Source organism: Erpetoichthys calabaricus, chromosome 6 (assembly GCF_900747795.2).
Source record: "Erpetoichthys calabaricus chromosome 6, fErpCal1.3, whole genome shotgun sequence".
Taxonomy (NCBI): Eukaryota; Metazoa; Chordata; class Cladistia; order Polypteriformes; family Polypteridae; genus Erpetoichthys; species Erpetoichthys calabaricus.
Genome location: NC_041399.2, coordinates 11179952 through 11206928, shown reverse-complemented (window position 1 = coordinate 11206928; position 26977 = coordinate 11179952). Strand labels below are relative to the sequence as shown.

General features: G+C 43.0%; 1 protein-coding gene across 3 annotated transcripts in view; it reads right to left on the bottom strand.

Annotated features, from left to right (window-relative positions):
- The window catches only part of LOC114653206 (inositol monophosphatase 1-like), a 41873-nt gene extending 15501 nt beyond the window's left edge, over positions 1-26372 (bottom strand). Inside the window, exons 1-3 of one of the 3 annotated variants that reach the window (XM_051929300.1) lie at positions 26263-26372; positions 21595-21682; positions 8675-8808 (exon numbers count right to left, since the gene is read on the bottom strand). In XM_051929300.1, coding sequence (XP_051785260.1) covers positions 8675-8808; positions 21595-21657 — 197 coding nt within the window. In that variant the 5' untranslated portion in view covers positions 21658-21682; positions 26263-26372. Of the gene's footprint in view, positions 1-8674; positions 8809-21594; positions 21683-26030; positions 26161-26262 lie in introns of those variants that run through there. The other 2 variants (XM_028803392.2, XM_028803391.2) reach the window with 2 other exon arrangements.
- Positions 26373-26977: the final 605 nt, after the last annotated feature.

The window sequence follows — 26977 nt, the reverse complement described above, 5'->3', positions numbered from 1 at the left end:
GCATCCTGATCAGATGCCCGAGCCACCTCATCTGACTCCTCTCGATGCGGAGGAGCAGCGGCTCTACTCTGAGCCCCTCACGGATGACTGAGCTTCTCACCCTATCTTTAAGGGAAAGCCCAGACACCCTGCGGAGGAAACTCATTTCAGTCGCTTGTATTTGCGATCTCGTTCTTTCGGTCACTACCCATAGCTCATGACCATATTTGAGGGTAGGAACATAGATCTACTGGTAAATTGAGAGCTTTGCCTTACGGCTCAGCTCCTTTTTCACCACGACAGACCGATGCAGCGCCCGCATTACTGCGGACGCCGCACCGATCCGCCTGTCGATCTCACGCTCCATTCTTCCCTCACTCGTGAACAAGACCCCGAGATACTTGAACTCCTCCACTTGGGGCAGCATCTCGCTACCAACCCTGAGAGGGCACTCCACCCTTATATATGGTATATCAGGCATCTCTTAATCATCCCAGTGTGTCTGTGCTGGTGGGCGTTTTCTTGTATGCACTGTGATGGCCTAATGTGCACTCCAAGGGTCGGTTCAAAAGAGGACAGGCTGTGACGCCCACTGTCACCTCAAATAGCATATAAAGGATACGGATAATAAAAATGGGAGATGTCAAATTTAAGTGTGCTCTGAATGCAGACACATGTGAACCACACAGGACAAGGCAGTGGCGGGTCTCCAAGGTTTAATTCACACTGAGCAAGTCATTTATCTTGCATGTATAGTTGTAAAATAATATATACTGTATATATTCAGATGCAGACTCCTGAGGATGAACTCAGAGCTTCTTGAATTAGAGCAGTAATTCTGGACAACATTTTCTTTCACAGTCACAACTTTGAGCACCAACAATTCACCAGTCAAAAAACAGTACTCACTACTGCTCACCATATCAACTTTGATGAGTTAAAATGATCGTTCTGTTTTCATTGCATGCTTCATGCTTCATGCTGTGTCACAGAAAGAAAGAAAGAAAGAAAGAAAGAAAGAAAGAAAGAAAGAAAGAAAGAAAGAAAGAAAGAAAGAAAGAAAGAAAGAAAGAAAGAAAGAAAGAAAACAAGTTTTATGACACATTTAAATATTGTGTTTTATTTATTTACTAGCTGAACAATGTGTTATTGCTAAGATATATTTGCATAATGGGTTAATGATAAATTGTAAAGATGTATGTGTTTTTTAAATGGAGACCTTGTTGTTATTGCTAGCTGTCCCGGACATCATCCACACTACCTCTCTGTTAATGTCTCTTCTCTCATGAATCAAGAATTTGTTCATTTTGGGTCCAACTGGATTCCAGAATTGCAGTAACTCCTTGTTGGGTTATAGCAATGAACACTGTCATGTCTGACTCATCCTCTTATTTCAAACTGGACAGTTCATAGTGCTTAGATTATGTAGAAAAGCCAACAAAGCAGAAATAAATGACAAGCTTTTGACTCTTTTTTGTGTTGTGCTGCACTTCCAATCCCCATCAAGCCTCACCCAACATCTCCCTGTAAAAGCACGCAATGCTCCTTTTTATATTATACTAGAGAGAAGAAACATTTCCGGGTAAGTAATGTTAAGCTCTGGACATTTTGTGTGCTAGTCTGACTTCAGTCCATTTGGATATTTTACTTGCTGTGAGTCAACAGGATGGACTGGTGTGCAAACTGTAGGACGAAGGGGAATATACCCCACTGGAAAACCTGGGGTCAAAAGTTTGGGTTGCAAAGTAGTCCGTATGGCTGTAGAGTGGCAACTATGCAAAATCTGGTCCTGGTCGGTCATAGGGTGTAAGATTGTAATACTTGCTCTGAGCCAGCAGGTGGTGTTGGTATGCAAACCGTAACATAAACGAAAAATAAAAGCTCAATGGGACCCCCACAGTGAAAAACTTAGGTTCCATTCTAGTCTACCTTGTCCGTATGACCCTGGAGAGAAACTATGCCAAATTTGGTCCAGATTGCTCAAAGGGTATATGAGTGTACAGGGAACATGCAGACAGGCATTCATCCTATTTTATATATATATATATATATATAAATATATATTGTCCCAGATGGATGAGGACCCTACCCAGCCGGGACGCCTGGATGATCCCCGTGATGGACAATACTTGCCCTGGGGCACAAGGGGGCAGTAGCCCGGGTTTGCTTATGGGCCACTGGACCGGACATCGGACATTTATCCCTACCGGAGGATGTGGTCACCACCAGGGGGCGCCCAGACAGTTGTGAAGTCCCAGATGGCAGCACTTCCGCCACACCAGGAAGTGCTGCCGGAAGAATTCCCAGGAGCACCCGGACTGCTTCCAGGGACCCTCTGGACTCTTCCGCCACACCAGGAAGTGTCATCAAGGGGAGCACCTGGAGCTCATCCGGGTCAGTATATAAGGGACCGCCTCCCTCCAGAAGAGGAGCCAGAGTTGGGAGGAAGGAGACGAAGCTTGTGAGGAGGGGAGAGGCGGTGAGAAAGAGAAAGAGAAAGAGAAAGAGAAAGAAGAAAGAGTGTGAGGAGGAAGGCATTGTGGTGCGGAAAGAAATAAAAGAAGTGTGTTTTGGACATTCTGGTGTCTGTCTGTCTGTGACCGGGGGTATGCATTCCACAATGGCGCCCAACGTGGGGCCCTCCTCCTGCTAAAAGGAGGGGACCCCGTTTTCGAAAAATAATTTTGTGGAGGCTGCCCGCACAGCGGACGAAGACACACGTCTACCGCGGCACGCATTCCTGGGCCTACAACTCTTGAAAAGGCTTGCCGAGGACCGGACGGCCAGCACAATGGGGAGGAAGAAGGGCAAAAACGCCCTGAAGGCAGCGACGCCTGTACCCCGCATCGTCGTCGCGGATGCACGGGTCGGCGGAGCAATGGAAGAGGCCACGCAGCCACTGCACGCTCAAACAGACGGGATTCGGGAGGTAAGCCTTGCGTATGCCGACGATACACTTGGCGGGGCTTACCCTGCGGTCTCCTGGTCTTGCTTTTTAGCAGGGGAGTGCCCGGATCCGCGTCTGTGGCCGAAGCACGCCGACCCATGGAGCGATGGAGAGACGGCGACAGGAGACGAAGAGGATCCACTGCTAACTGCAGAAGGGCTGCGGGGCGGAAGCTGCCCGGAAGACTCTTCCCTGACCGAGTCCACTCATAGGGTGGAGGGAGCGTTGGAGGACCGGAAGTCCCTCCCAGAGACAGGCACAGAGTTGGACGGAGTGTGTTGTGTACCCGCCAGTGAGTGTTCGAAGGCGGGACTAACGAATGTCAATCCTGGGACGGTCGAAGGCCCAACTGAGCAGGCGCAGGAGCTCTATGGCTCCCAGCCGGACGGGAAAACTGAACAAACTGTAAGTTCCGTGCCGGCTGATGTTTTGGTTTTGCTGGCGGCTGTACGAGAGCTGGAGGAAGCCCTTCGGCCCGTACAGTCGCTGTTTCAGGTCCTGTGCTTGATGCGAGAGGTGATCGACGGGCTGGAGAAGAAAACGGAGGCTTCCCTGACGACCATAAAGCAGTGGGGAGGTAAGTACACCGTGGGATTCTCCAGCCAGAGTGTTGATGCGGTGCCGGTAACTATTACTGGCACCGTAAAGGAAAGGGGAAGCCCTAGCGAAGGGACCCGTGACGTTAGTGACCGGAGTCGAACAGCAGGGCGTCCCACAGTAGATCGGGGAACGAGTACTAGGCGAGTAGCCGGAGAAGAGACGGGGGGACGGTGCCAGCTTGTATGTGTCGGCACCCAAACCGCCCCGCTCCAAGAAGCCGTAGTGCTCGGAACTCGATCGAGAGGAGTGCAAACAGCAAAGGGTCCCCCTTTGTCCCATAAGGGGATCCAGGCTGTTGTAGCACCCCAGAGTAACGGGAGGCCCCGGAGAAAGAAGGGGGGGTCTCCCGACAGGAAGACTCGGGGTCCGGAGAGCTCGCAGGTGGTGAGAGAGCTCTCTCCACGGCGGTGGAGAGTAGTCCCAAACCAAACTGAGGAGAAACAGGCACGGGCGTTCCCGTCTTGTTTTCAAGTCCGGAGGGGCACCGGAAAGGCAAGGGGGCCGCTGATGTTACAAGTGCCATGGGGCCGGTCATTTGTGGAGACGTTGTCCGTACGCCAGTAGGCGGAGTCGGGACGACGTCTCTGCCTCCTTTGTGTCATTTTTTGCAGGACCGGACCGTGGACGATGGTATGCCGGTACGCCGCCATGGGAAACACATAGCCCTCGCGGGACAGGCCGCTTTGCCGTACGGGCTTCAGCTGGTGCTGGGGCAGTGTCCCAGATGGATGAGGACCCTACCCAGCCGGGACGCCTGGATGGTCCCCCGTGATGGACAATACTTGCCCTGGGGCACAAGGGGGGCAGCCGCCCGGGTTTGCTTATGGGCCACTGGACCGGACATCGGACATTTATCCCTACCGGAGGACGTGGTCACCACCAGGGGGCGCCCAGACAGTTGTGAAGTCCCAGATGGCAGCACTTCCGCCACACCAGGAAGTGCTGCCGGAAGAATTCCCAGGAGCACCCGGAGTGCTTCCAGGGACCCTCTGGACTCTTCCGCCACACCAGGAAGTGTCATCAAGGGGAGCACCTGGAGCTCATCCGGGTCAGTATATAAGGGACCGCCTCCCTCCAGAAGAGGAGCCAGAGTTGGGAGGAAGGAGACGAAGCTTGTGAGGAGGGGAGAGGCGGTGAGAAAGAGAAAGAGAAAGAGAAAGAAGAAAGAGTGTGATGAGGAAGGCATTGTGGTGCGGAAAGAAATAAAAGAAGTGTGTTTTGGACATTCTGGTGTCTGTCTGTCTGTGACCGGGGGTATGCATTCCACAATATATATATATATATATATATACATACATACTAGGGGGCTTTGCCCCCTGCTTGCTTAGCTCGCCAACCCCCGTGTTTGGTTTTCCGGATACACACTTTTAAGATTTTTTTTTCTTTGAATTGTTGCTATTTCATTAGTTTCACTTTTATTTCAGAACTTCTGTAAACACAATATTTGTAATCTTGCGAGTCCCAATTATGCTGAATCTTTTTAATGAGGTCAGGACAGGTTTCTCTGTTTGGAATTTCAGCACAGACAAAACGATCGACATCATCAGCATTTAATAATTTTTTTTTTACAAAGTAAAAAAGTAAGTAGAGTTCTGCATTGGACTCCTGTCTGTAAAGTCGTGCTATTTTCCTCTCACAGTTCCAAAAGTACATGGGGTTACCAAGGTGATACCCCAGCTTTTCTCTAGGTTTTTGTACAAGGGATAGACAGAACGTTTTTGACTCCTGGGGTAAATGTAGCTTTTTAAATAAGCAGACAGATAAATATATATACATTAACAAAGTAACCAATAAATGCATGTGCGGTAAACTCCGTTTTTGAAATTCTCAAGATTCTTTATTTGTCACACGCATAGTTATACAGGACAACACGCAGTGAAATGCATCCTGATCCGCTTATCAAAAACTGTGCAAAGTTAGAAGAATATCAGTTAAATTAACAAAAAGTCATAGACTGAAAGATAACAGTATAGTAGAACATAGTAAAGAAGTAAAATTATGTGAATAACGTAGAATTAAGTGTTAAGGTGCAATAGTGTAGTAATTATTGTGCAAAACCAAAGTTAGACTGGTGCATAGTTAAACGAGGCAGTTTGTTTGTTTGCACTACTGCGATCTTTACTTTCTTTTTTTAAATTTTCTAATTTTCCTACTCTCATATCCTTTAACTTTCCCCACATGTGTATAGCGTCGTTTTTTTTTTTTTGAGCCTTTCTAATTTCACTGGTTTCATAGTCTCTAACCTGCTCTGCATGTGTTTAGCGTCAATGTTTGTAAACGTCTTTATGAAGTTCTACTTTGTCATTTTACTCATTGTCTTTTAATTCTGAGCCGTACAGTACAATACATACAACAGAATAAATCCTCAATACAGCATAAAAATAAAAATTCTAGAAGTACGGAGTAGAATTTCACATTAGATGATATCACATTGGGCGGCACGGTGGCGCAGTGGGTAGCGCTGCTGCCTCGCAGTTGGGAGATCTGGGGACCTGGGTTCGATTCCCGGGTCCTCCCTGTGTGGAGTTTGCATGTTCTCCCCGTGTCTGCGTGGGTTTCCTCCAGGCGCTCCGGTTTCCTCCCACAGTCCAAAGACATGCAGGTTAGGTGGATTGGCGATTCTAAATTGGCCCTAGTGTGTGCTTGGTGTGTGGGTGTGTTTGTGTGTGTCCTGCGGTGGGTTGGCACCCTGCCCAGGATTGGTTCCTGCCTTGTGCCCTGTGTTGGCTGGGATTGGCTCCAGCAGACCCCCGTGACCCTGTGTTCGGATTCAGCGGGTTGGAAAATGGATGGATGGATGATATCACATAATATGATTTGGATTTGTTTTAAGTCCTGGAGACCTCATTCATCAAGCTGTCTCCCCCATTTTGCCATTCCACATCTGAAATAGCGCTGATCCGATGAAAGGACCCCTCATTCCCACGTCCCCATTCATCAGGGATGACTTTACCTTAGGCAGGCAATCTACAATTTAAAGAGAATGTTATTTTCTTGTGAATTGTTACATATGCATTATTTTCACTTTTACTTTATAAACTTTTGTAAAAACAATACTTGTTTCTTTATTTCCTGCCCCGCGTGAGGTTACATCTCTTCCTTTCCAGACGTATAATACTGCTCGTGTTGTGAAGGGTGTTGTGGCTGAACGTACGCTAAGGATATGCCTTTGGATCATTTGCTGTCTTTTTGCTGCTTGCTATCTGCCTCTTCTGCCTGTCGCATGTCGTTGTTTTAAGAGCTCGGAGCACATGATGCTTGCCTGCCAAAAGCAGCCCAACAACTGCTAGCCTAGAGGTCTGTTGACTTGTTTTAAATGATGGCTCGATTCCTGGTCTCGCATGACGTTGTAAAAGCAATGCCTGTCTTTTATTTCTGGCCGCGGGCGTGGCTGAATTCTTTCTTACAGGATGTATAACGCTGCTTGCGTTCGGTTGGGATAGCAGCTGTCGCGCTTTTTAAAGCCTGTACAGCCGCTGTCCTTTTTGCTTCGGCCCTGGGACAATCTCTTGGCACCAAGTCTCATGTTTACGGTCCCCGCGAGACACACCGTGGCAAGTCTCCTTGGTGTCGCGGGTCTTTAAAATGTCTTTCGAGATTATCACGTATCGTAGACTTGCATTTTGCTTTCCAGAACAGGAGATATCTTTTTAGAATATATATATATATATATATATATATATATTATATATATATATAGATTGTCACATTTCACAATTCATTTATTTATACTAAGGGGCTTTGACCCCTACTTGCTTTGCTTGCCAACCCCCAAGCCCACACTATGCTCTAGCCTCTTTGCGGTTCTGTTGCTTGCGTATGGTGATGCGGAAGTACAATTTAAACACATTGTTATTTTCATGGGAATTGTTACATATGCATAATAGAACTATTTTACATTACAGCAAGTAATTAACCATATTCAAAAATAGTAAAATGTAATAATTTGAAAGTAAATTATGTTTCATGTTGTGTTAGAGTTATTCGGTGCATAATACGATTTCGTTCTGTTTGGCCTTGAGATTAACACGCAAATACTTTTTAAACTTACACTTTTGCTGTAAAACTTCAGTAAAAAAATTTTTTTGAATTAAATTTTCGTCAATATTGCATTGAATTGTGATTCTGTGTTTGGCCTTTCATCGTGACAACGCAACGTATAACTGCCCATGACTGAATTTCGTTTCTTTCTCTCTATTAAATAAAATGACTTTATCGAATGTTTGGCTCTGAGATTTCTTAATTGTCTTCACAAAAGCTATTCTAAAGGGAAACTGTTAACGTTTTAATACGAAAGGCATATCAAGATCTCCTTTGTTGTCTAATGTTATCCACGGAAGATGTACTATATTACCTTTCTTGGATATATCCTTCTTTCTGCAGTAATTCGTGTGGTGGAAGACCAGACAGTGTTAACAGTTGTAGATATTCTTCAGGATACTGTAAGTTGTTGTTTTCATCTTCCACATGATCATCACCAAATGTTTTTGCATAGTCTATTGATACGCATTTAACCAATTTGCCGTGAAACCAATCGAAATTTTTGGAATATTTTTCTGTTGATAACCCTTTGTGATGAAATTCTTCAATAAGATTTGGACATCTTCTTTAATTGGGAACTTTAAGTGAGGAAAACGTTAAAATTTATAAGAGCTGAGAGAGCGGGAACTGTGTCTGTCAAAAGCATTCCCACGAATGAGAGGTGAGAGGACCGTGGTCTTGTTTGAAAATGGTTGAGAGGAGGGAGTGACTTGAAAAAATGTCATGGCAAAAGTCTCATCTCGCGGGACTTGAAAAAATCTCTTCAAAAAAGTCTTGTCTTGTTGTAGGTTTTTTTTATATAATAGAGAGATGGGTGCTTATTTATTTATCTACTTTTATCTAAAATACTCCTCCATATGTATAGACCAGAATCCTTAAAACATTTTTCCAGCAGCTTCTTAATGCACGTCTCAAAGAACTGAGGCTGTTCTGCTGGTAAAAAGGGGTCCTACCTGATGCTGCTTAGGTGGCCTCCAATAAGATGTCCATTAAATAAATCTCAGTAATTGTTGAGCATTTTGGTATGATGTTCACCATATAAAGTTGCAACATAAAATTAAGGTTGCTAATTTGGTAACAATACAAAAAGGAATTTTAGCGACAAACCTGTGCGTTTCAAATTTCTTCTTTATTGAAGAAATAATCATTGCTTCAACTTTTCTATCAGTCTCAGTTACAAGGTCCACAGGGGAGGATTTTGTCATAAAAGATACTTCATTTCTTAGGGCTTCACAGATTAGCTGCAATTCAATTCAGAAAAAAACAAAATCAATTTTAAAATGCACTTACTTCACCTCGCACATTAAAGACAGCTCGAAATAACTTTTAAAACATTAATGAATCACACCTCCAGTCCTTCCGTAATGACATTGGAATCATTTCCTTAAACTTCATTGTTTTCACCTTCAATAGCAGCAGCAGCAGCAGTATAAGTACTAGCATAGTCACGTGTATAGAGTACACTGAAATTCTTACTTGCGCAACCGAACAACATGCAACATGTGATCACTCTCCAACCTCAAAGTCAAAGTGAACTTTATTGTCATCTCAGCCATATACAGTCATATGAAAAAGTTTGGGAACCCCTCTTAATTCTTTGGATTTTTGTTTATCATTGGCTTGAGCTTTCAAAGTAGCAACTTCCTTTTAATATCTGACATGCCTTATGGAAACAGTAGGATTTCAGCAGTGACAAGTTTATTGGATTAACAGAAAATACAGTATGCAATATGCATCATAACAAAATTAAACAGGTGCATAAATGTGGGTACCCAACAGAGATATGACATCAATACTTAGTTGAGCCTCCTTTTGGCCTCTGATGAGTGTCTGGATTCTGGATGGAGGTATTTCTGAACATTCTTCATACAAAATCTCTCCAGTTCAGTTCAATTTGATGGACAGCCTGCTTCAAATCATCCCATAGATTTTCGATGATATTCAAGTCAGTGGACTGTGGCAGCCATTCCAGAACATTGTACTTCTCCCTCTGCATGAATGCCTTTGTAGATTTCAAACTGTGTTTTGAGTCATTGTCTTGTTGGAATATCCAACCCCTGCGTAACTTCAACTTTGTGACTGATACTTGAACATTATCCTGAAGAATTTGTTGATATTGGGTTGAATTCATCTGACCCTCAACTTTAACAAGGGCCCCAGTCCCTGAATTAGCCACAAAGCCCCACAGCATGATGGAACCTCCACCAAATTTGACAGTAGGTAGCAGGTGATTTTCTTGGAATGCGGTGTTCTTTTTCCACCATGAAAAGCTCTTTTTGTTCTGACCAAATAACTCCATTTTTGTCTCATCAGTAAAAAACACTTTGTTCCAAAATGAATCTGGCTTGTCTAAATGAGCATTGGCATACAACAAGTGACTGTTTGTGACGCGAGTGCAGAAAGGGCTTCTTTCTCATCACCCTGCCATACAGATGTTCTTTGTGCAAGTTGTGCTGAATTGTAGAACGATGTACAGATACACCATCTGTAGCAAGATGTTCTTGCAGGTCTTTGGAGGTGATCTGTGGGTTGTCTGTCACCATTCTCACAATCCTGCTCATATGCCACGCCAGTATTTTTGTTGGCCTGCCAGACCTGCTGGGTTTAACAGCAACTGTGCCTGTGGCCTTCCATTTCCTTATTCCATTCCTTACAGTTGAAACTGACAGTTTAAACCTCTGAGATAGCTTTTTGTAGACTTCCCCTAAACCAGGGGTCCTCAATCACAGTCATGGAGGGCCGCAGTGGCTGCAGGTTTTTGTTCTAACCCAATTGCTTAATTAGAAAGCAATCTTGCCAATAATTTAATTTCATGGCTTGTTAGTGTTTTAACTCTGCTGTGTCAGGTCATTCTCATATCCTAGATTTTCTTCCCCTTTCTAAGGATATCATCCAAATGATTTGAAGGCTTTCCTTCCAAGTATTTAATTAAATCAAACAGTGCATGATAAAAACACAAAGGTGTAAATGGAAACAAGCTCAATGGAGAAATGCTTGTCTCTTTTGTCATTTGCATTGTTATTGCTAATTAGGAGCAATTAAAAACCAAGAATACAGCTGTTTAAGACTAAAATAAGCAGTAAGGGTTCAAATTCTAGCGAGACAACTAAAGTGATGCAGGAGTGTTACTTGAGCAATAAGTGCTTCTCATTAAGCAACTGGTTTGGAGCAAAAACCTGCAACCACTGCGGCCTTCCAGGACCGTGATTGAGGACCCCTGCCCTAGACCATGAGACTCAACAATCTTTGTTTTCAGATCTTTTGAGAGTTGCTTTGAGGGTCCCCATGCTGTCACTCTTCAGAGGAGAGTCAAAGGGGAGGGAAGCACAACTTGTAATTGACCACCTTAAATCCCCTTTATATCTCATGATTGGACACACTGGTCTATGAAGTTCAAGGCTTAATGACCTCATCCAACCAATCAGCATTGAGCAGTGACAGGCATTCAATCAGCACAATGACAAGGGACCCACATTTGTGCACAGCCAGTTTTTCACATTTGATTTAATTTCATACAACTAAATACTGCGTCACTAAAAATCTTTGTTCGGAAAACACCGCAGTACTCAGATGTTCCTAGGAAATGAAAGACATACCACTGTTATCTTTATTGTTTAAGGAGAGTCAATTATTATGCAGGCTGAGAGGGGATCCCAAACTTTTTCATATGACTGTACAAGTATACAGATAGACGAAATTGTGAAGCTCAGGGTCCACAGTGTAACAACACGAAGTGCAAATAAAAAATTTAAATTAAATTAAAAATAGAATAAAAATTAAAAATTTAAAATTAAAACACAAACAAGACATTGTGCAAAGACAAGACAAAGAAGTATCAGCAATATTAACGTGTAGTAAGCAATATGAACATTGATGCAATGTATGGTATTATGCAATCCAGATACATATAGTCAATAAATATGTACTATAATAAATAAATAATAGATATAGATAATACAGAAATGATCAGTGTATGATAATAGTTGTTTAAGACGTGTAAACAATGGCAGGTCAGAATGTTTCACAGCAGAAGGATATCAAAGAATGTCAAAGTGCAGTGTGCAAAATCCTTAAAGGTCAGTATGAGATCTTCAGTTCTTTTCTACCTGCACACTCGTCTTTACAGGACAGTGGCTCACATGTATAAAAGTTCTGTTTTTAAAGGTGGTGGAGGCCGTGTGGAAGATCCCAGGGGGCAGCATGGTGTTAAGGAGTCTGACAGCTTGGGGGTAAAAAACTCTCCTGCAGCCTGGCAGATCTAGCTGTGATGCTGCAGTATCTTCTCTTGGATGGCAGAAGTGTGAAAAGTCCATGTGAGGGGTGTAAGGGGTCCTTCCATGATAAACAAGAATGTACTAAAATACATAACTTGATTCTGTTAAATAGAAACACAAAATTCAGCTTACCCGATGTACCGCTTTACCCTGGTCTCCTTACCACTTGCTCAGTTTACTCCCACAAGATCATGAAGATAAATGAGCTGCCACCTGTAGTCCACCCATCCATCCATCTTCCAACCCGCTGAATCCGAACACAGGGTCACAGGGGTCTGCTGGAGCCAATCCCAGCCAACACAGGGCACAAGGCAGGAACCAATCCCGGGCAGGGTGCCCAACCCACCGCAGGACACACACAAACACACCAAGCACCAACTAGGGCCAATTTAGAATCGCCAATCCACCTAACCTGCATGTCTTTGGACTGTGGGAGAAAACAGGAGCGCACGGCGGAAACCCACGCAGACACGGGGGAGAACATGCAAACTCCACGCAGGGAGTACCCGGGAATCAAACCCAGGTCCACAGGTCTCCCAACTGCGATGCAGCAGCGCTACCCCACTGCGCCACCGTGCCGCCCACCTGTAGTCCCTGAAACAATTCTCTGGTTTTCACCACCACCACTGTAGCAAATACCAACAGAGTCGAGCCCCATTCCTGATGAAGCATTATTTTCACTGCACATTCATCATTATCATCAACTGCTGTCCTGACCAGTCTTCCACAGAGACTGGTATCAATGCAAACACTTAAGAATCATCCACACCCACACCAGCACGCTTTCAGACACCTTCATAACATTTAAAAATATGTTAAGACAGCTTGTCTGCATATTTCTCACAACTAAGATCAAGTCTACTGTGTCTTTACAAGGGTATGAAGTTAAACTGCAGTTTACTAACTTTTACCAGATCCCTATTTCTTTGCTCTGGTACTCGTCTGACCTTCTTCAGTTGCCTACTCCAATACCTGAGTGTTCAGCAAGACAGAGAGAGAGAGGCTGGGAGCATGCGTTGATAATGTTACATCCTGCCCAGTGCCAAGAACCTCAACAGGTTAACGAGCCAAAACACACAGATGAAATCACCCAAGAATGGCAAAGAACAAAACATTGCACTATTTTGATGTGGCCTTCTATGGGCCCTAATTTGAATCCTACTGAACATCGATGGAAAGAACTGAAACATACAGTCTGGAGAAGACCCCTTCAAAGCTGACCGAGCTGGAGCAGTTTGTTCAGGACGAGTGGGCCGAACGACCTGTGGACAGTTTGCAGAAGTCTCATAGAGAACTCCAGGAATCGCTTGTGTGTAGTGATTACAAACTCTAAAGGTTGTGCAAGTAAATACAGTATTAGATTAAGGGTCCCATCATTTCTGTCCATGCCATTTACTTTTGCGTTATTATTTGAAATATTTTGTTGAATTCAAACTCTAAAGCAAAGTCTTATTTTTGTTAAATACAGAATAAACAAGGATGGGTGCCAAATACTTGGTCAGTTTCAAAAGACAGGTTGAGCATCACTCTCCATCCAGCATCCAGGATCTGAAGAATAGAGAAAGACAGATGTCTAGAAAAATTGGTACTGTTCTTAAAAATCATGGAGGCCATATAAAAAATTAGATTTGGTGGAATTTGTTGTAGGGTGAATTAATTTTTACAACACCTCATTTGAATAAAATGAATTATTTTCTGAACCTAATGATGTTGTTGACCAAGAGTTTATGTTGTTAATAAAATAAATATTTAATAAATATTCAATTTTGTCAAAATTCTGCTATTTGTTCTGGTGTTCACTGAGAAATGAATAAAAAAAAATCTTAATTTTGAAAGGGGGTGTACTTATGTATGCTGAGCACTGTATGTCTGCCACTTGTCAGTGGATCAACACTACTAGGAATTCATCAAGAACATTGAAACACAGTTGGAAGCTTGTTAAGGGGACCTTTCGCACAAATATTAAAAAGTTTTGCTTCACACTGAGAACCACAGACGCATGGAATGAGTGACCAAGTAGTATGGTAGACGGTAGGACTTCAGGGACCTTCAAAAGTCATTACTTTAGAAGAATTAAGTGGATAGGACTGGCAACCTTTATAGGGCTGAATGGCCTGTTCTCATCTAAATTGCTCTAATGTCCTAAAGTCATGGCCCCATTGGTGCAAAACTTAGACAAAAGAACCACTCTTTAGTACTAATTGCTCAGAATTTTAAAGGACAAACTAATCTTCAATTTCTTAATTTTCAGCCAAAGAAAGGGTTCCAAAAACTGGTGTTGACCTCATCAGTGACATCAATGAGCCACATCACGTTCTATTTCAGTGCTTATTCAGGGCACAACTGAAAGGACTACTACAAATGGTGGGGAAGCCAGCTTAATATATTACTGGCACACAGTTGCCTTCTGTTCCAGACATGAATAACGCAAACAGAAAAGCAAACAGAAATACAAAGAGTCTTTAGCCATCCTGCACTGTCACATACAGTGCTTTGAGAAAGTATTTAGTCCCCGCAGTGTTTGTCCTATTTTGTTTGCCTTAAAATCTGGACATTCATTTGGTTTTTACGCAATGGACTTATCAATATACAGTGATCCTTCGCTATATCACGCTTCGACTTTCGCGGCTTCACTCTATCGCGATTTTTTCTCATACACGCTTACGTCACTACGCATGTGCTTTCTGAGAACTTTTATCTAAGCCCCACGATGGCTCCTAAACGTGTTGCTTTTTCTAAGCCTTCTGACAATGAAACTAAGTACCGGATGAAGATGCTTACCATCCAGGAGAAGGTGAAACTCTTGGATATGATCAAAGATGGCAATACCCTACAAAAGCCTCCTCACGCATATGAAAAGACAGCGCCAGCAACTGCCTATCAAGATGTTCTTCAGCCGCACACCCAGACATCCACTGCCTACTCCTAGTACTCCTTCAGCGGAAGAAGACAACGACGCACCTGCTGAAGATACTGCACCACCTGAAGACTCTCCTACTGAGCTCGTGCCTTCATAGGTTAGTGGTTGTGTGTAAGAACTGTGTGTGTGTGTAATTAAATGTACAGTACAATAATAATAATATGATATTTGTAACGTCTAATATGTCTTATTTTCTCTTATTTTGTCTAATATATTGGGTAATACGAGTGTAATGGTGACTAAAGGGTGTTATTTCATGTCTAGAGGGCTCTAATAATGTTAAAAAACGTATTTAGAAGGTCGTAAACAGTTTTTCTATACTCTAACTGCGAAAATATTTGATTTATAAATAAAGAATCCTACTTCGCAAAAATTCATTTATCGCGGTAGAGTCTGGAACGGATTAACCGTGATACACGAGGGTTCACTGTAGTTCAAATTGTTGAAGTTGAATGAAAATAAAATACCTTGTATGTATATATACAGGGTGAGTGAAAATGATGTTAACATTAATGGTACTGCTATGTATATATAAGGGGCATTCAATTATAAACAGGACTTTTCATGCTCTGATCTTATAAAGAGTGCAAGGTAGACATGACTCATTGCACAAACACATGCATGTTTGAAGTTGTCCTTACTGGTGCTAGCTGCTCTTTCCCCCCTTCTTGTCAGTTGTAATCAATATGTCGGAGCAGGAGGTACACAGTAGTGTTGTGCAGCTCATTATTATTAAACTTTTGACAAATGAAGGAGTCATTCCATCTCAGATTTATTCCAGACTTAAAAATCAGTTTGGGGATGAGTGTCTCTCTCAGTCTACAATGTATGATTGGTACAAGTCATTCAGAGAGGGACTATCATGTCTTCGGTCCACTTAAGGAATTTTTAGGAGGGATGAAATTCAAGCCAAATGAGGAGGTTATTGATGCTGTGCAAGAATAGGTCATCATGCAGTGAAAAGACTAGATAGATAGATAGATAGATAGATAGAAAGAATAGATAGATAGATAGATGATAGATAGATAGATAGATAGATAGATAGATAGATAGATAGATAGATAGATAGATAGATAGATAGATAGATAGATAGATAGATAGATAAGAAAGGTACTATAAGATAGATAGATAGATAGATAGATAGATAGATAGATAGATAGATAGATAGATAGATAGATAGATAGATAGATAGATAGATAGATAGATAGATAGAAAAGGCACTATATAATAGATAGATAGATAAATATGAAAGGTACTATAAGATAGATAGATAGATAGATAGATAGATAGATAGATAGATAGATAGATAGATAGATAGATAGATAGATAGATAGATAGATAGATAGATAGATAGATAGATAGATAGATAGATAGATAGATAGATAGATAGATAGAGTGGATTGCAGTGGCAGGAGACAACATAGAAAAATAGTGTGTACTGTAAGTCATTTCACTGTATTCAATAAATAATGTGCAGCTCAAAAATTCCTGTTTATATCTGAACGCCCCTCGTACTTATATACATTTTTTGTGGACAATTTATGTGCCACATATGCTTACATGTGTTGAACATGATGGCAAACAGGTTGAGACATTCCTTAAATCATCTCAGGTGTTGCAGTGGTAGTGCTGCTGCTTTGCAGTAAGGAGACTGTGGAAGATTGTGGGTTCGCTTCCCGGTTCCTCCCTGTGTGGACAGCGCTTTGAGTACTGAGAAAAGCGCTATATAAATGTAATGAATTATTATTAATGAATTATTATCTGACACATATGAAGTATGTTTTGTGAATAAATTGTTTCCACCATTCAAGTGTTAACATAATTTTGACACACCCTATATATTGTAAGAATGGACGCTGTATAGCGCCCGACCCGACACAGATTGGACACGGGAGGCACGTGTAAAATAAACAAAAACTATTTTATTTTCTTCCCCTGTGGGCGCATGTCTTCCCCGTGTCCCACAGGCAATACACAGTCCCAAATAAAGCACACCAAGTATCACCAAGCACTCTTCTCTCTCTGGCACCACCACTCCTCCCAGGTAACCTTGTCCTCCTCCACCCGACTCTGGCCCTGAGTGGTGGTCGCTGGCTCCTTTTATAGTTCACCCGGATGTGCTCCAGGTGCTTGATCACCGAGTTCCGGCTGCACTTCCGGGTGTGATGTATATGCTGCCTACAAGGGCTCAGGAGTCCCAAACACAGCACCCCCCCACGGTGCCTGCAGGACCCAACAGGGCTGCACCCAACTCCAATTCCCAGGGAGCCCAGTGGGAAACCGAGGCACTGCTCCACCCCATGGGGGAGGCTATCTAGTGTTCAGGGGGGGTATTGCAGTGTCCATGACTGCTCCCCCTGGATATAGTGTAGAGGGGTGTTCTGGCTGGGCACCATGGGTGCCGCCAGGTGGCTCTGCAGGGAGACACAGGATTTTTGTTTCCCATATAGCCCAGAAGTTCTCCCAAGTCATGGGGACGGAAGGACAGAAGCACTTCCGGGTCAAGGACTATATAAAGGACTGGTGGAGACCCAGCAAGCGAGCTGAAGTTGGGAGGGAGTGTGACAGAGCTTGCTGGGAGGAGAGGAGGAAACGTATTGTGTTGATTACTATGTGCATTGTGGATGTGGTGCTTTGGAGGCACTATAGTGAAGAAAAAGATTAAAAATCTTCTTGGTGTTTTGAAACTTGTGTCCAGAGTATCTGTCTGTTGGGTTTCACGGGGCAACAATGCCCCCAGTGTCCACAATATATATACAGTTAGGTCCATAAATATTTGGACAGAGACAACTTTTTTCTAATTTTGGTTCTGTACGTTACCACAATGAATTTTAAATGAAACAACTCAGATGCAGTTGAAGTGCAGACTTTCAGCTTTAATTCAGTGGGGTGAACAAAACGATTACATAAAAATGTGAGGCTACTAAAGCATTTATTTAACACAATCCCTTCATTTCAGGGGCTCAAAAGTAATTAGACAATTGACTCAAAGGCTATTTCATGGGCAGGTGTGGGCAAGTCCGTCGTTATGTCATTATCAGTTAAGCAGATAAAAGGCCTGGAGTTGATTTGAGGTGTGGTGCTTGCATGTGGAAGATTTTGCTGTGAACAGACAACATGCAGTCAAAGGAGCTCTCCTTGCAGGTGAAAGAAGCCATCCTTAAGCTGCGAAAACAGAAAAAACCCTTCTGAGAAATTGCTACAATATTATGAGTGGCACATTGGTACATCCTGAGAAAGAAAGCAAGCACTGGTGAACTCAGCAACGCAAAAAGACCTGGACGTCCACGGAAGACAACAGTGGTGGATGATCGCAGAATCATTTCCATGGTGAAGAGAAACCCCTTCACGACAGCCAACCAAGTGAACACCACTCTCCATGGAGTAGGCGTATCGATATCCAAGTCCACCATAAAGAGAAGACTGCATGAAAGTAAATCCAGAGAGTGCACTGCAAGGTGCAAGCCACTCATAAGCCTCAAGAATAAAAAGGCTAGATTGGACTTTGCTAAAGAACATCTAAAAAAGCCAGCACAGTTCTGGAAAAAACATTCTTTGGACAGATGAAACCAAGATCAACCTCTACCAGAATGATGGCAAGAAAAAAGTATGGAGAAGGTGTGGAACAGCTCATTATCCAAAGCATACCACATCATCTGTAAAACACGGTGGAGGCAGTGTGATGGCTTGGGCGTTCATGGCTGCCAGTGGCACTGGGACACTCGTGTTTATTGATGATGTGACACAGGACAGAAGCAGCCGAATGAATTGTGAGGTGTTCAGAGAGACATACTGTCTGCTCAAATCCAGCTAAATACAGCAGTCAAATTGATTGGGCGGCGTTTCATGATACAGATGGACAATGACCCAAAACATACAGCCAAAGCAACCCAGGAGTTTATTAAAGCAAAGAAGTGGCCAAGTCAGTCACCTGATCTTAACCCAATTGAGCAGGCATGTCACTTGTTGAAGACTAAACTTCAGACAGAAAGGCCCACAAACAAACAGCAACTGAAAGCCGCTGCAGTAAAGGCCTGGCAGAGCATTAAAAAGGAGGAAACCCAACATCTGGTGATGTCCAAGAGTTCAAGACTTCAGGCTGTCATTGCCAGCAAAGGGTTTTCAACCAAGTATTAGAAATGAACTTTTGATTTCCAGTTATTTAATTTGTCCAATTACTTTTGAGCCCCTGAAATGAAGGGATTGTGTTAAACAAATGCTTTAGTGGTCTCACATTTTTATGCAATCGTTTTGTTCATCCCACTGAATGAAAGTCTGCACTTCAACTGCATCTGAGTTGTTTCATTTAAAATTCATTGTGTTAATGTACAGAACCAAAATTAGAACAAAGTTGTCTCTGTCCAAATATTTATGGACCTAACTGTATATATATATACAGTATATATATATACAGTATATGCCAACATGCTTCCAGATAAATGTAGTGGCCTTTCGGGAATATGCCTCTATGGCAGTGGAGAGGAAGATTTAGAGAGTAGAACAGCGCAGCATTACAGCTGGGCATAGTCCATTATTCAGGCCGTCAGGGTTATTGACAGTAGACAGGTGGGCCGTTATACTGACCAAGCAAATTACAGGAAAAAACCCGATCTAAACCCATTCTCTCGTGAAAAGTGGCCAGACAGACAAACAGACGTTGGATTTTTTATATATATACAGTGGTGTGAAAAACTATTTGCCCCCTTCCTGATTTCTTATTCTTTTGCATGTTTGTCACACAAAATGTTTCTGATCATCAACAACATTTAACCATTAGTCAAATATAACACAAGTAAACACAAAATGCAGTTTGTAATGGTGGTTTTTATTATTTAGGGAGAAAAAAAAATCCAAACCTACATGGCCTGTGTGAAAAAGTAATTGCCCCCTGAACCTAATAACTGGTTGGGCCACCCTTAGCAGCAATAACTGCAATCAAGCGTTTGCGATAACTTGCAATGAGTCTTTTACAGTGCTCTGGAGGAATTCTGGCCCACTCATCTTTGCAAAATTGTTGTAATTCAGCTTTTATTTGAGGGTTTTCTAGCATGAACCACCTTTTTAAGGTCATGCCATAGCATCTCAATTGGATTCAGGTCAGGACTTTGACTAGGCCACTCCAAAGTCTTCATTTTGTTTTTCTTCAGCCATTCAGAGGTGGATTTGCTGGTGTGTTTGGGTCATTGTCCTGTTGCAGCACCCAAGATCGCTTCAGCTTGAGTTGACGAACAGATGGCCGGACATTCTCCTTCAGGATTTTTTGGTTAGACAGTAGAATTCATGGTTCCATCTATCACAGCAAGCCTTCCAGGTCCTGAAGCAGCAAAACAACCCCAGACCATCACACTACCACCACCATATTTTACTGTTGGTATGATGTTCTTTTTTCTGAAATGCTGTGTTCCTTTTACGCCAGATGTAACGGGACATTTGCCTTCCAAAAAGTTCAACTTTTGACTCATCAGTCCACAAGGTATTTTCCCAAAACGTCTTGGCAATCATTGAGATGTTTCTTAGCAAAATTGAGACGAGCCCTAATGTTCTTTTTGCTTAACAGTGGTTTGCGTCTTGGAAATCTGCCATGCAGGCCGTTTTTGCCCAGTCTCTTTCTTATGGTGGAGTCGTGAACACTGACCTTAATTGAGGCAAGTGAGGCCTGCAGTTCTTTAGACGTTGTCCTGGGGTCTTTTGTGACCTCTCGGATGAGTCGTCTCTGCGCTCTTGGGGTAATTTTGGTCGGCCGGCACTCCTGGGAAGGTTCACCACTGTTCCATGTTTTTGCCATTTGTGGATAATGGCTCTCACTGTGGTTTGCTGGAGTCCCAAAGCTTTAGAAATGGCTTTATAACCTTTACCAGACTGATAGATCTCAATTACTTCTGTTCTCATTTGTTCCTGAATTTCTTTGGATCTTGGCATGATGTCTAGCTTTTGAGGTGCTTTTGGTCTACTTCTCTGTGTCAGGCAGCTCCTATTTAAGTGATTTCTTGATTGAAACAGGTGTGGCAGTAATCAGGCCTGGGGGTGGCTACGGAAATTGAACTCAGGTGTGATACACCACAGTTAGGTTATTTTTTAACAAGGGCGGCAATTACTTTTTCACACAGGGCCATGTAGGTTTGGATTTTTTTTCTCCCCTAAATAATAAACACCATCATTTAAAAACTGCATTTTGTGTTTACTTGTGTTATATTTGACTAATGGTTAAATGTGTTTGATGATCAGAAACATTTTGTGTGACAAACATGCAAAAGAATAAGAAATCAGGAAGGGGGCAAATAGTTTTTCACACCACTGTATATATATATATATATATATATATAGAGAGAGAGAGAGAGAGAGAGAGAGAGAGAGAGAGTAATAACTTGGACATCTCTCTATCTGTTCAGTTACCTATTATTTATTTATCTATCTATAAGTTATTTACCTGTCCTGTGTTTATGTATATATTGCACTGCGGTCCTGGGGAACAAATATTTTGTGACACTGTATGCTGCAATATGGTGTATGGACAGGATGACAATAAAAAAAACCTCTTGACACTTGAGTTGAATTCAAACTTTGAGAAGCTGGTAGTTATTTCACATAAAGGAAAGTCTCTGAATAAGGAAGACAGAAGCACCAAGGTAAGGCAGTACTACTCACCGATAAGGCGCTGGAGAGTGGTTACGTGTGGTGTGTGCTTTAAGATATGCAAGTAAGGATTTTACCCAACTCTGTGTACACAAATAAAAACCCTGCATGAAGTGAAGGGGAGACCATGAAAATTCCACACTTGAAAATCACCAGCACCACAAAGAAATTTAGAAAGACAAACATTAACATTGACTTACTGCTCCTGCATTTCTAGCAATCTCAATGCCAACATCCATGCATTCTTGCCAGGGATCAGCCATCTCTGTGTATTCTTTTCAAAGATCCTATAAGAAAGAACATTTTTATTTATTTTTTTTACTTTTGATGTGCTTATAAAGTTCTTCCCAGTTCAATTAAGAGAAACACACATGGGCTCAGTTCTTGTGGGACCCTTGAGGCTTCTGACATTTATCTTCAGCAACTGCTACTTTCAGTGACTATTCTGTAACAGAGCTGACAAAGGTTTACCAACCAGGGATACCAAAAGTTCAAGCTGGCATTCCATCATGCACATGAGCAGCTTCAGAGCTACCTGCAGGGAAGCCTATAAAAATGGCAAGCCTGCAAAGTCACAAAATGAATTCCACCTAACGTGTCCACGGTGAGCTGTCCTTTTAAGAATTGCAAGCTGCCTAAAAAGAAAAGAAACCATTTTGGCACTTGACACCAGTGCTCTAATACCATAGATGCATACAGCATCATCTGTGGTATTGTAGCATATTGGCCTGTCTTCCCCTTAGGCAAAAGCCAGAAGCACCGGGCAAGTCATAAGAAAAAGACGGAGAACTCAAGAAGCCTAATGGAGAAGAACAAACTCCTAAAGTGAAGTAGAAGACCAAAGAAGTTTGCAGGACTTAGTGAGATCCATGGGCAGAAACTACAGTAGACGTACACCTCTTCTGGAGCCTCTTGTGGTCAGGTGTTCAAAGGACGGGATGTTACCAAGAATTGAAAAATAAATATCTATCATTGTGATTTTTGAGCTTTACTGTGTTAGCACACAGTCGGGGCAAAAGTTTTGAGAATGACACAAATATTAAACTTTCACAAATTGTGCTGCCTCAGTTTTTATGATGGCAATTTGCATATACACCAGAATGTTCTGAAGAGTGGTCAAACGAATTGCAATTAATTGCAAAATCCCCCATTGCCATGAAAATGAAGTTAATCCCAAAAAATCCATTTCCACTGCTGTTGTGAAGAAGGCTTAAGAAAGTCCAGCAAGCATTGGGACCGTCTCCTAAAGTTGATTCATGGGGGGACTGGGACACCACCGGCAGGGCAGAGCTTACTCAGGAATGGCAGAAGGCAGGTGTGAGGGAGGTGAAGACTTTTGGAGGATGGCCTGGTGGGCGTCAAGAAAGGCAGGAAAGAAGCCAAGAAAAACATCAGGGACAGACTGATATTCTGGGATTGGACTGCTGGGGTCGAGTCATGTTCTCTGATGAATCCCCTTTCTGATTGTTTGGGGCATCCGGAAATAAGAAAAGATGAGCGGCACTACCATCAGTCCTGTGTCATGCCAACAGTGAGACCATTCATGTCACATGGGGTTGCTTCTCAGCCAAGGCAGTGGGCTCACTCACAATTTGGCCAAACAACACAGCCATGAATAAAGAATGGCACCAAAACATCCAGCGGGAGCAACTTCTCCCAACCATCCAAAAAGAGTTTGGTGACCCACAATGCCTTTTCCAGCATGATGGAGCACCGGGCCATAAGGCAAAAGTGACAACTAAGTGACTCGGAGAACACAATGTTGAAATTTGGGGTCCATGGCCAGGAAACTCTCCAGACCTTAATCCCATTGAGAACTTGTAGTGAACAAGAGGCAGGTGGGCAAACAAAAACCCACCAATTCCGACAAACTCCAAGCATCGATGATGCAAGAATGGGCTGCCATGAGTCAGGATTAGGCCCAGAAGTTGATGGACAGACAGCATGCCAGGGTGAATGGCAGAGGTCTTCAAAAAGAAAGAAGGGCCAGCACTGCAAATATTGACTCTTTGCATAAACTTAATTCCATCCATCCATCCATTTTCCAACCCGCTGAATCCGAACACAGGGTCACGGGGGTCTGCAGGAGCTAATCCCAGCCAACACAGGGCATAAGGCAGGAACCAATCCCGGGCAGGGCGCCAGTCCACCGCAGGACACACACAAACACACCAAGCACACACTAGGGCCAATGTAGAATCGCCAATCCACCGAACCTGCATGTCTTTGGACTGTGGGAGGAAACCGGAGTGCCCGGAGGAAACCCACGCAGACACGGGGAGAACATGCAAACTCCACGCAGGGAGGGCCTCACCTCATTCACCAGAAAAGAAAAATAATTTGTCCTGAAATAAACCTGGGTTCCCTAACGTTTTCCATGAGGGGTGAATAGCTTCCCCTCTTGCCTCATCCTTTTATGGCGTCTTATTCTCCTTTGGCTCTTCGCTCTCTTCTCTTTCCTCACCTTTTTCCCGCCACCCATTTATATACCATTGGCTCCTCCCCTTACAGCCTCTTTGGGCCTCCAAGTCATGTGCTCCCCTCCCCATGTACCATTGGCTGGCCTTACACATTCAGCCATTCCACCATTATCAGGAATGGGGAAAGGTGCAAACTCACAGTGACACACACACGTATTCCAGACAACCGTATTACAAGTATACCATAGATCAGGGCTCTCCAACCTTATTTCCCCTGAGAGCTACTTTTACAAAATGAAAATGGCAGAGAGCTCCTCATGTTTTCTAACGTTTATTCCCATAGCTTATTTCAACCCAAACAAACTGAATAAGCTTTAAGTGTGCATTATTTATTTATCTTTTGTAAATTATGTACGCATTATTATTATCCAAATTTAATGTGTTTTTCCTTGCGTGTAACTATTTCTGTAACATGTTCTAAGGCACTTTGAGCTCCATGCTTTGTATGAAAAACTCTGCAATAGGAATAAATGTTGTTGTTGTTATTAACTGTCAAGTGTTTTGCAAACTTAATTCCCCCTACCTAAAACTGTCAGTGGTTTAGCTACAGTCATTAAATTTCTAGGGCATTATGTACACGTTAGATAGATACTTTATTAATCCCAAGGGGAAATTCACTGTTAGTAGGTGACAGCAGAAAAAATCTGTCAGTCTGGAGGGGGGAAGGGGAGGTTACGTCAGCTGGGGTGACATCCTAAAATCCTGTTACAGCTGCAGAGAAATAATATCACCTAACACTGAATACTTTAACACATCTACTTAGTAGACACATTGATCCAAAGCGCCTTGCAAAGGATAGATAGATAGATAGATAGATAGATAGATAGATAGATAGATAGATAGATAGATAGATAGATAGATAGATAGATAGATAGATAGATAGATAGATAGATACTTTATTAATCCCGATGGGAAATTCACATTCTCCAGCAGCAGCATACTGATACAATAAACAATATTAAATTAAAGAATGATAATAATGCAGGTGAAAAACAGACAATAACTTTGTATAATGTTAACGTTTACACTCCCCCCCCCCCCCCCCCCCGGGTGGAATTGAAGAGTCGCATAGTTTGGGGGAGGAACGATCTCCTCAGTCTGTCAGTGGAGCAGGACGGTGACAGCAGTCTCTCGCTGAAGCATCTCCTCTGTTTGGAGATGATTCTGTTCAGTGGATGCAGTGGATTCTCCATAACTGATAGGAGCCTGCTGAGCGCCCGTCGCTCTGCCACAGATGTTAAACTGTCCAGCTCCATGCCAACAATAGAGCCTGCCTTCCTCACCAGTTTCTCCAGGCGTGAGGCGTCTTTATACTTAATGCTGCCTCCCCAGCACACCACCGCGTAGAAGAGGGCGCTCGCCACAACTGTCTGATAGAACATCTGCAGCATCTTATTGCAGATGTTGAAGGACGCCAGCCTTCTAAGGAAGTATAACCAGCTCTGTCCTTTCTTGCACAGCGCATCAGTATTGGCAGTCCAGTCCAATTTATCATCCAGCTGCACACCCAGATATTTATAGGTCTGCACCATCTGCACACAGTCACCTTTCATGATCACGGGGTCCATGAGGGGTCTGGGCCTCCTAAAATCCACCACCAGCTCCTTGGTTTTGCTGGTGTTCAGTTGTAGGTGGTTTGAGTCGCACCATTTAACAAAGTCATTGATTAGGTCCCTATACTCCTCCTCCAGCCCATTCCTGATGCAAGGAATAAGGAGGTCAACTTAATCAAGTCTCATCAGTCTAGGGACTGGTTTGAACAAGGGTTAATCACCAGAACTAAAGCTAAATCTAGCATAACAAAAATTTTAAAATTAACAACATTCAGTAACAATTTGACAGATATTCACAGAACTGTAAGCAGGGGTTTCAATCGCTTCTTAAACACACTGAGGGTGTCAGCGGTTCGGATGTTGATGGGCAGCCTCGTCACCCCAACTACAAGCTACACATGAAAAGAGTGTTGACTGAGATCACTAGCCGCTGTTCACTGGCAGACCTCGCCACTCTCTCCCTATACGCAGGTGCTGACTCACTAACTATCCCGTAGGCAAGCATCAAGTTACACGAACAATACAAATTAATGCGCTCTTACGATCGCTACTGCCTATCCTAATACAGTAGTATTAAAGGATAAATCAATAGTACTTACATACCTTACGAAAGATTCGATAATAACCTTTTATTTGGATAACACTAGCGTACTCGTGTAATTTGGCAGGGTGCGTGCACTCGACACGACACTTATTTAGAAATACCAATTGACCTTAACTAAGTGTTATTGGATAGCGGAATAAACCGGATAGAGACAACGTGTGACAGGAACAGCAAGGAGAAAAGGGCGACACACTGACACCTTCTGGCCAGTTATTCTGACAATGTGTTATCCGATGACAAGCAGCGGCAGGTCGACGTTCACACGCCAGCGTCACTCGATACTCGCCGGACTCACCCGAAGCAGCGGTGCCCAGCAAGCTCGTCAACCACACGAAAGGCGGACGCCGGTATGCCGTGTGCACGCGCATCGTCGTAAGACCCGCCTACCTGCACGCGGATAGCTGCGAACGGCGGTGTCGCTCCTCGATAGATCGGGTAGTGAGAGACAGACAGCGACACCCAGCGAACAGCAGCGAGCCGGCACGGCAGGGCAGAGACATACTGTATATAGATAGACGCCGCTTCACTGTGTTGCCCAGTCGACACGATACGTCAGCGCGTACGCCATATTGCGAGTGGCAAAAGTGCCATTTAAACTTACTGGTAAACGTGGAAACCGGGTTTTCTGATGAAAAAACAATAACGTTTAAAACAGTATTGTTTATATACAACAGATTTTGGCGAATCGTTTAAATGAGACAGATAGATAGATAGATAGATAGATAGATAGATAGATAGATAGATAGATAGATAGATAGATAGATAGATAGATAGATAGATAGATAGATAGATAGATAGATAGATAGATACTTTATTAATCCGAAGGGGAATTCACATACTCCAGCAGCATCATACTGATACAAAAAACAATATTAAATTAAAGAGTAATAAAAATGCAGGTAAAACAGACAATAACTTTGTATAATGTTAACGTTTACTACCCCGG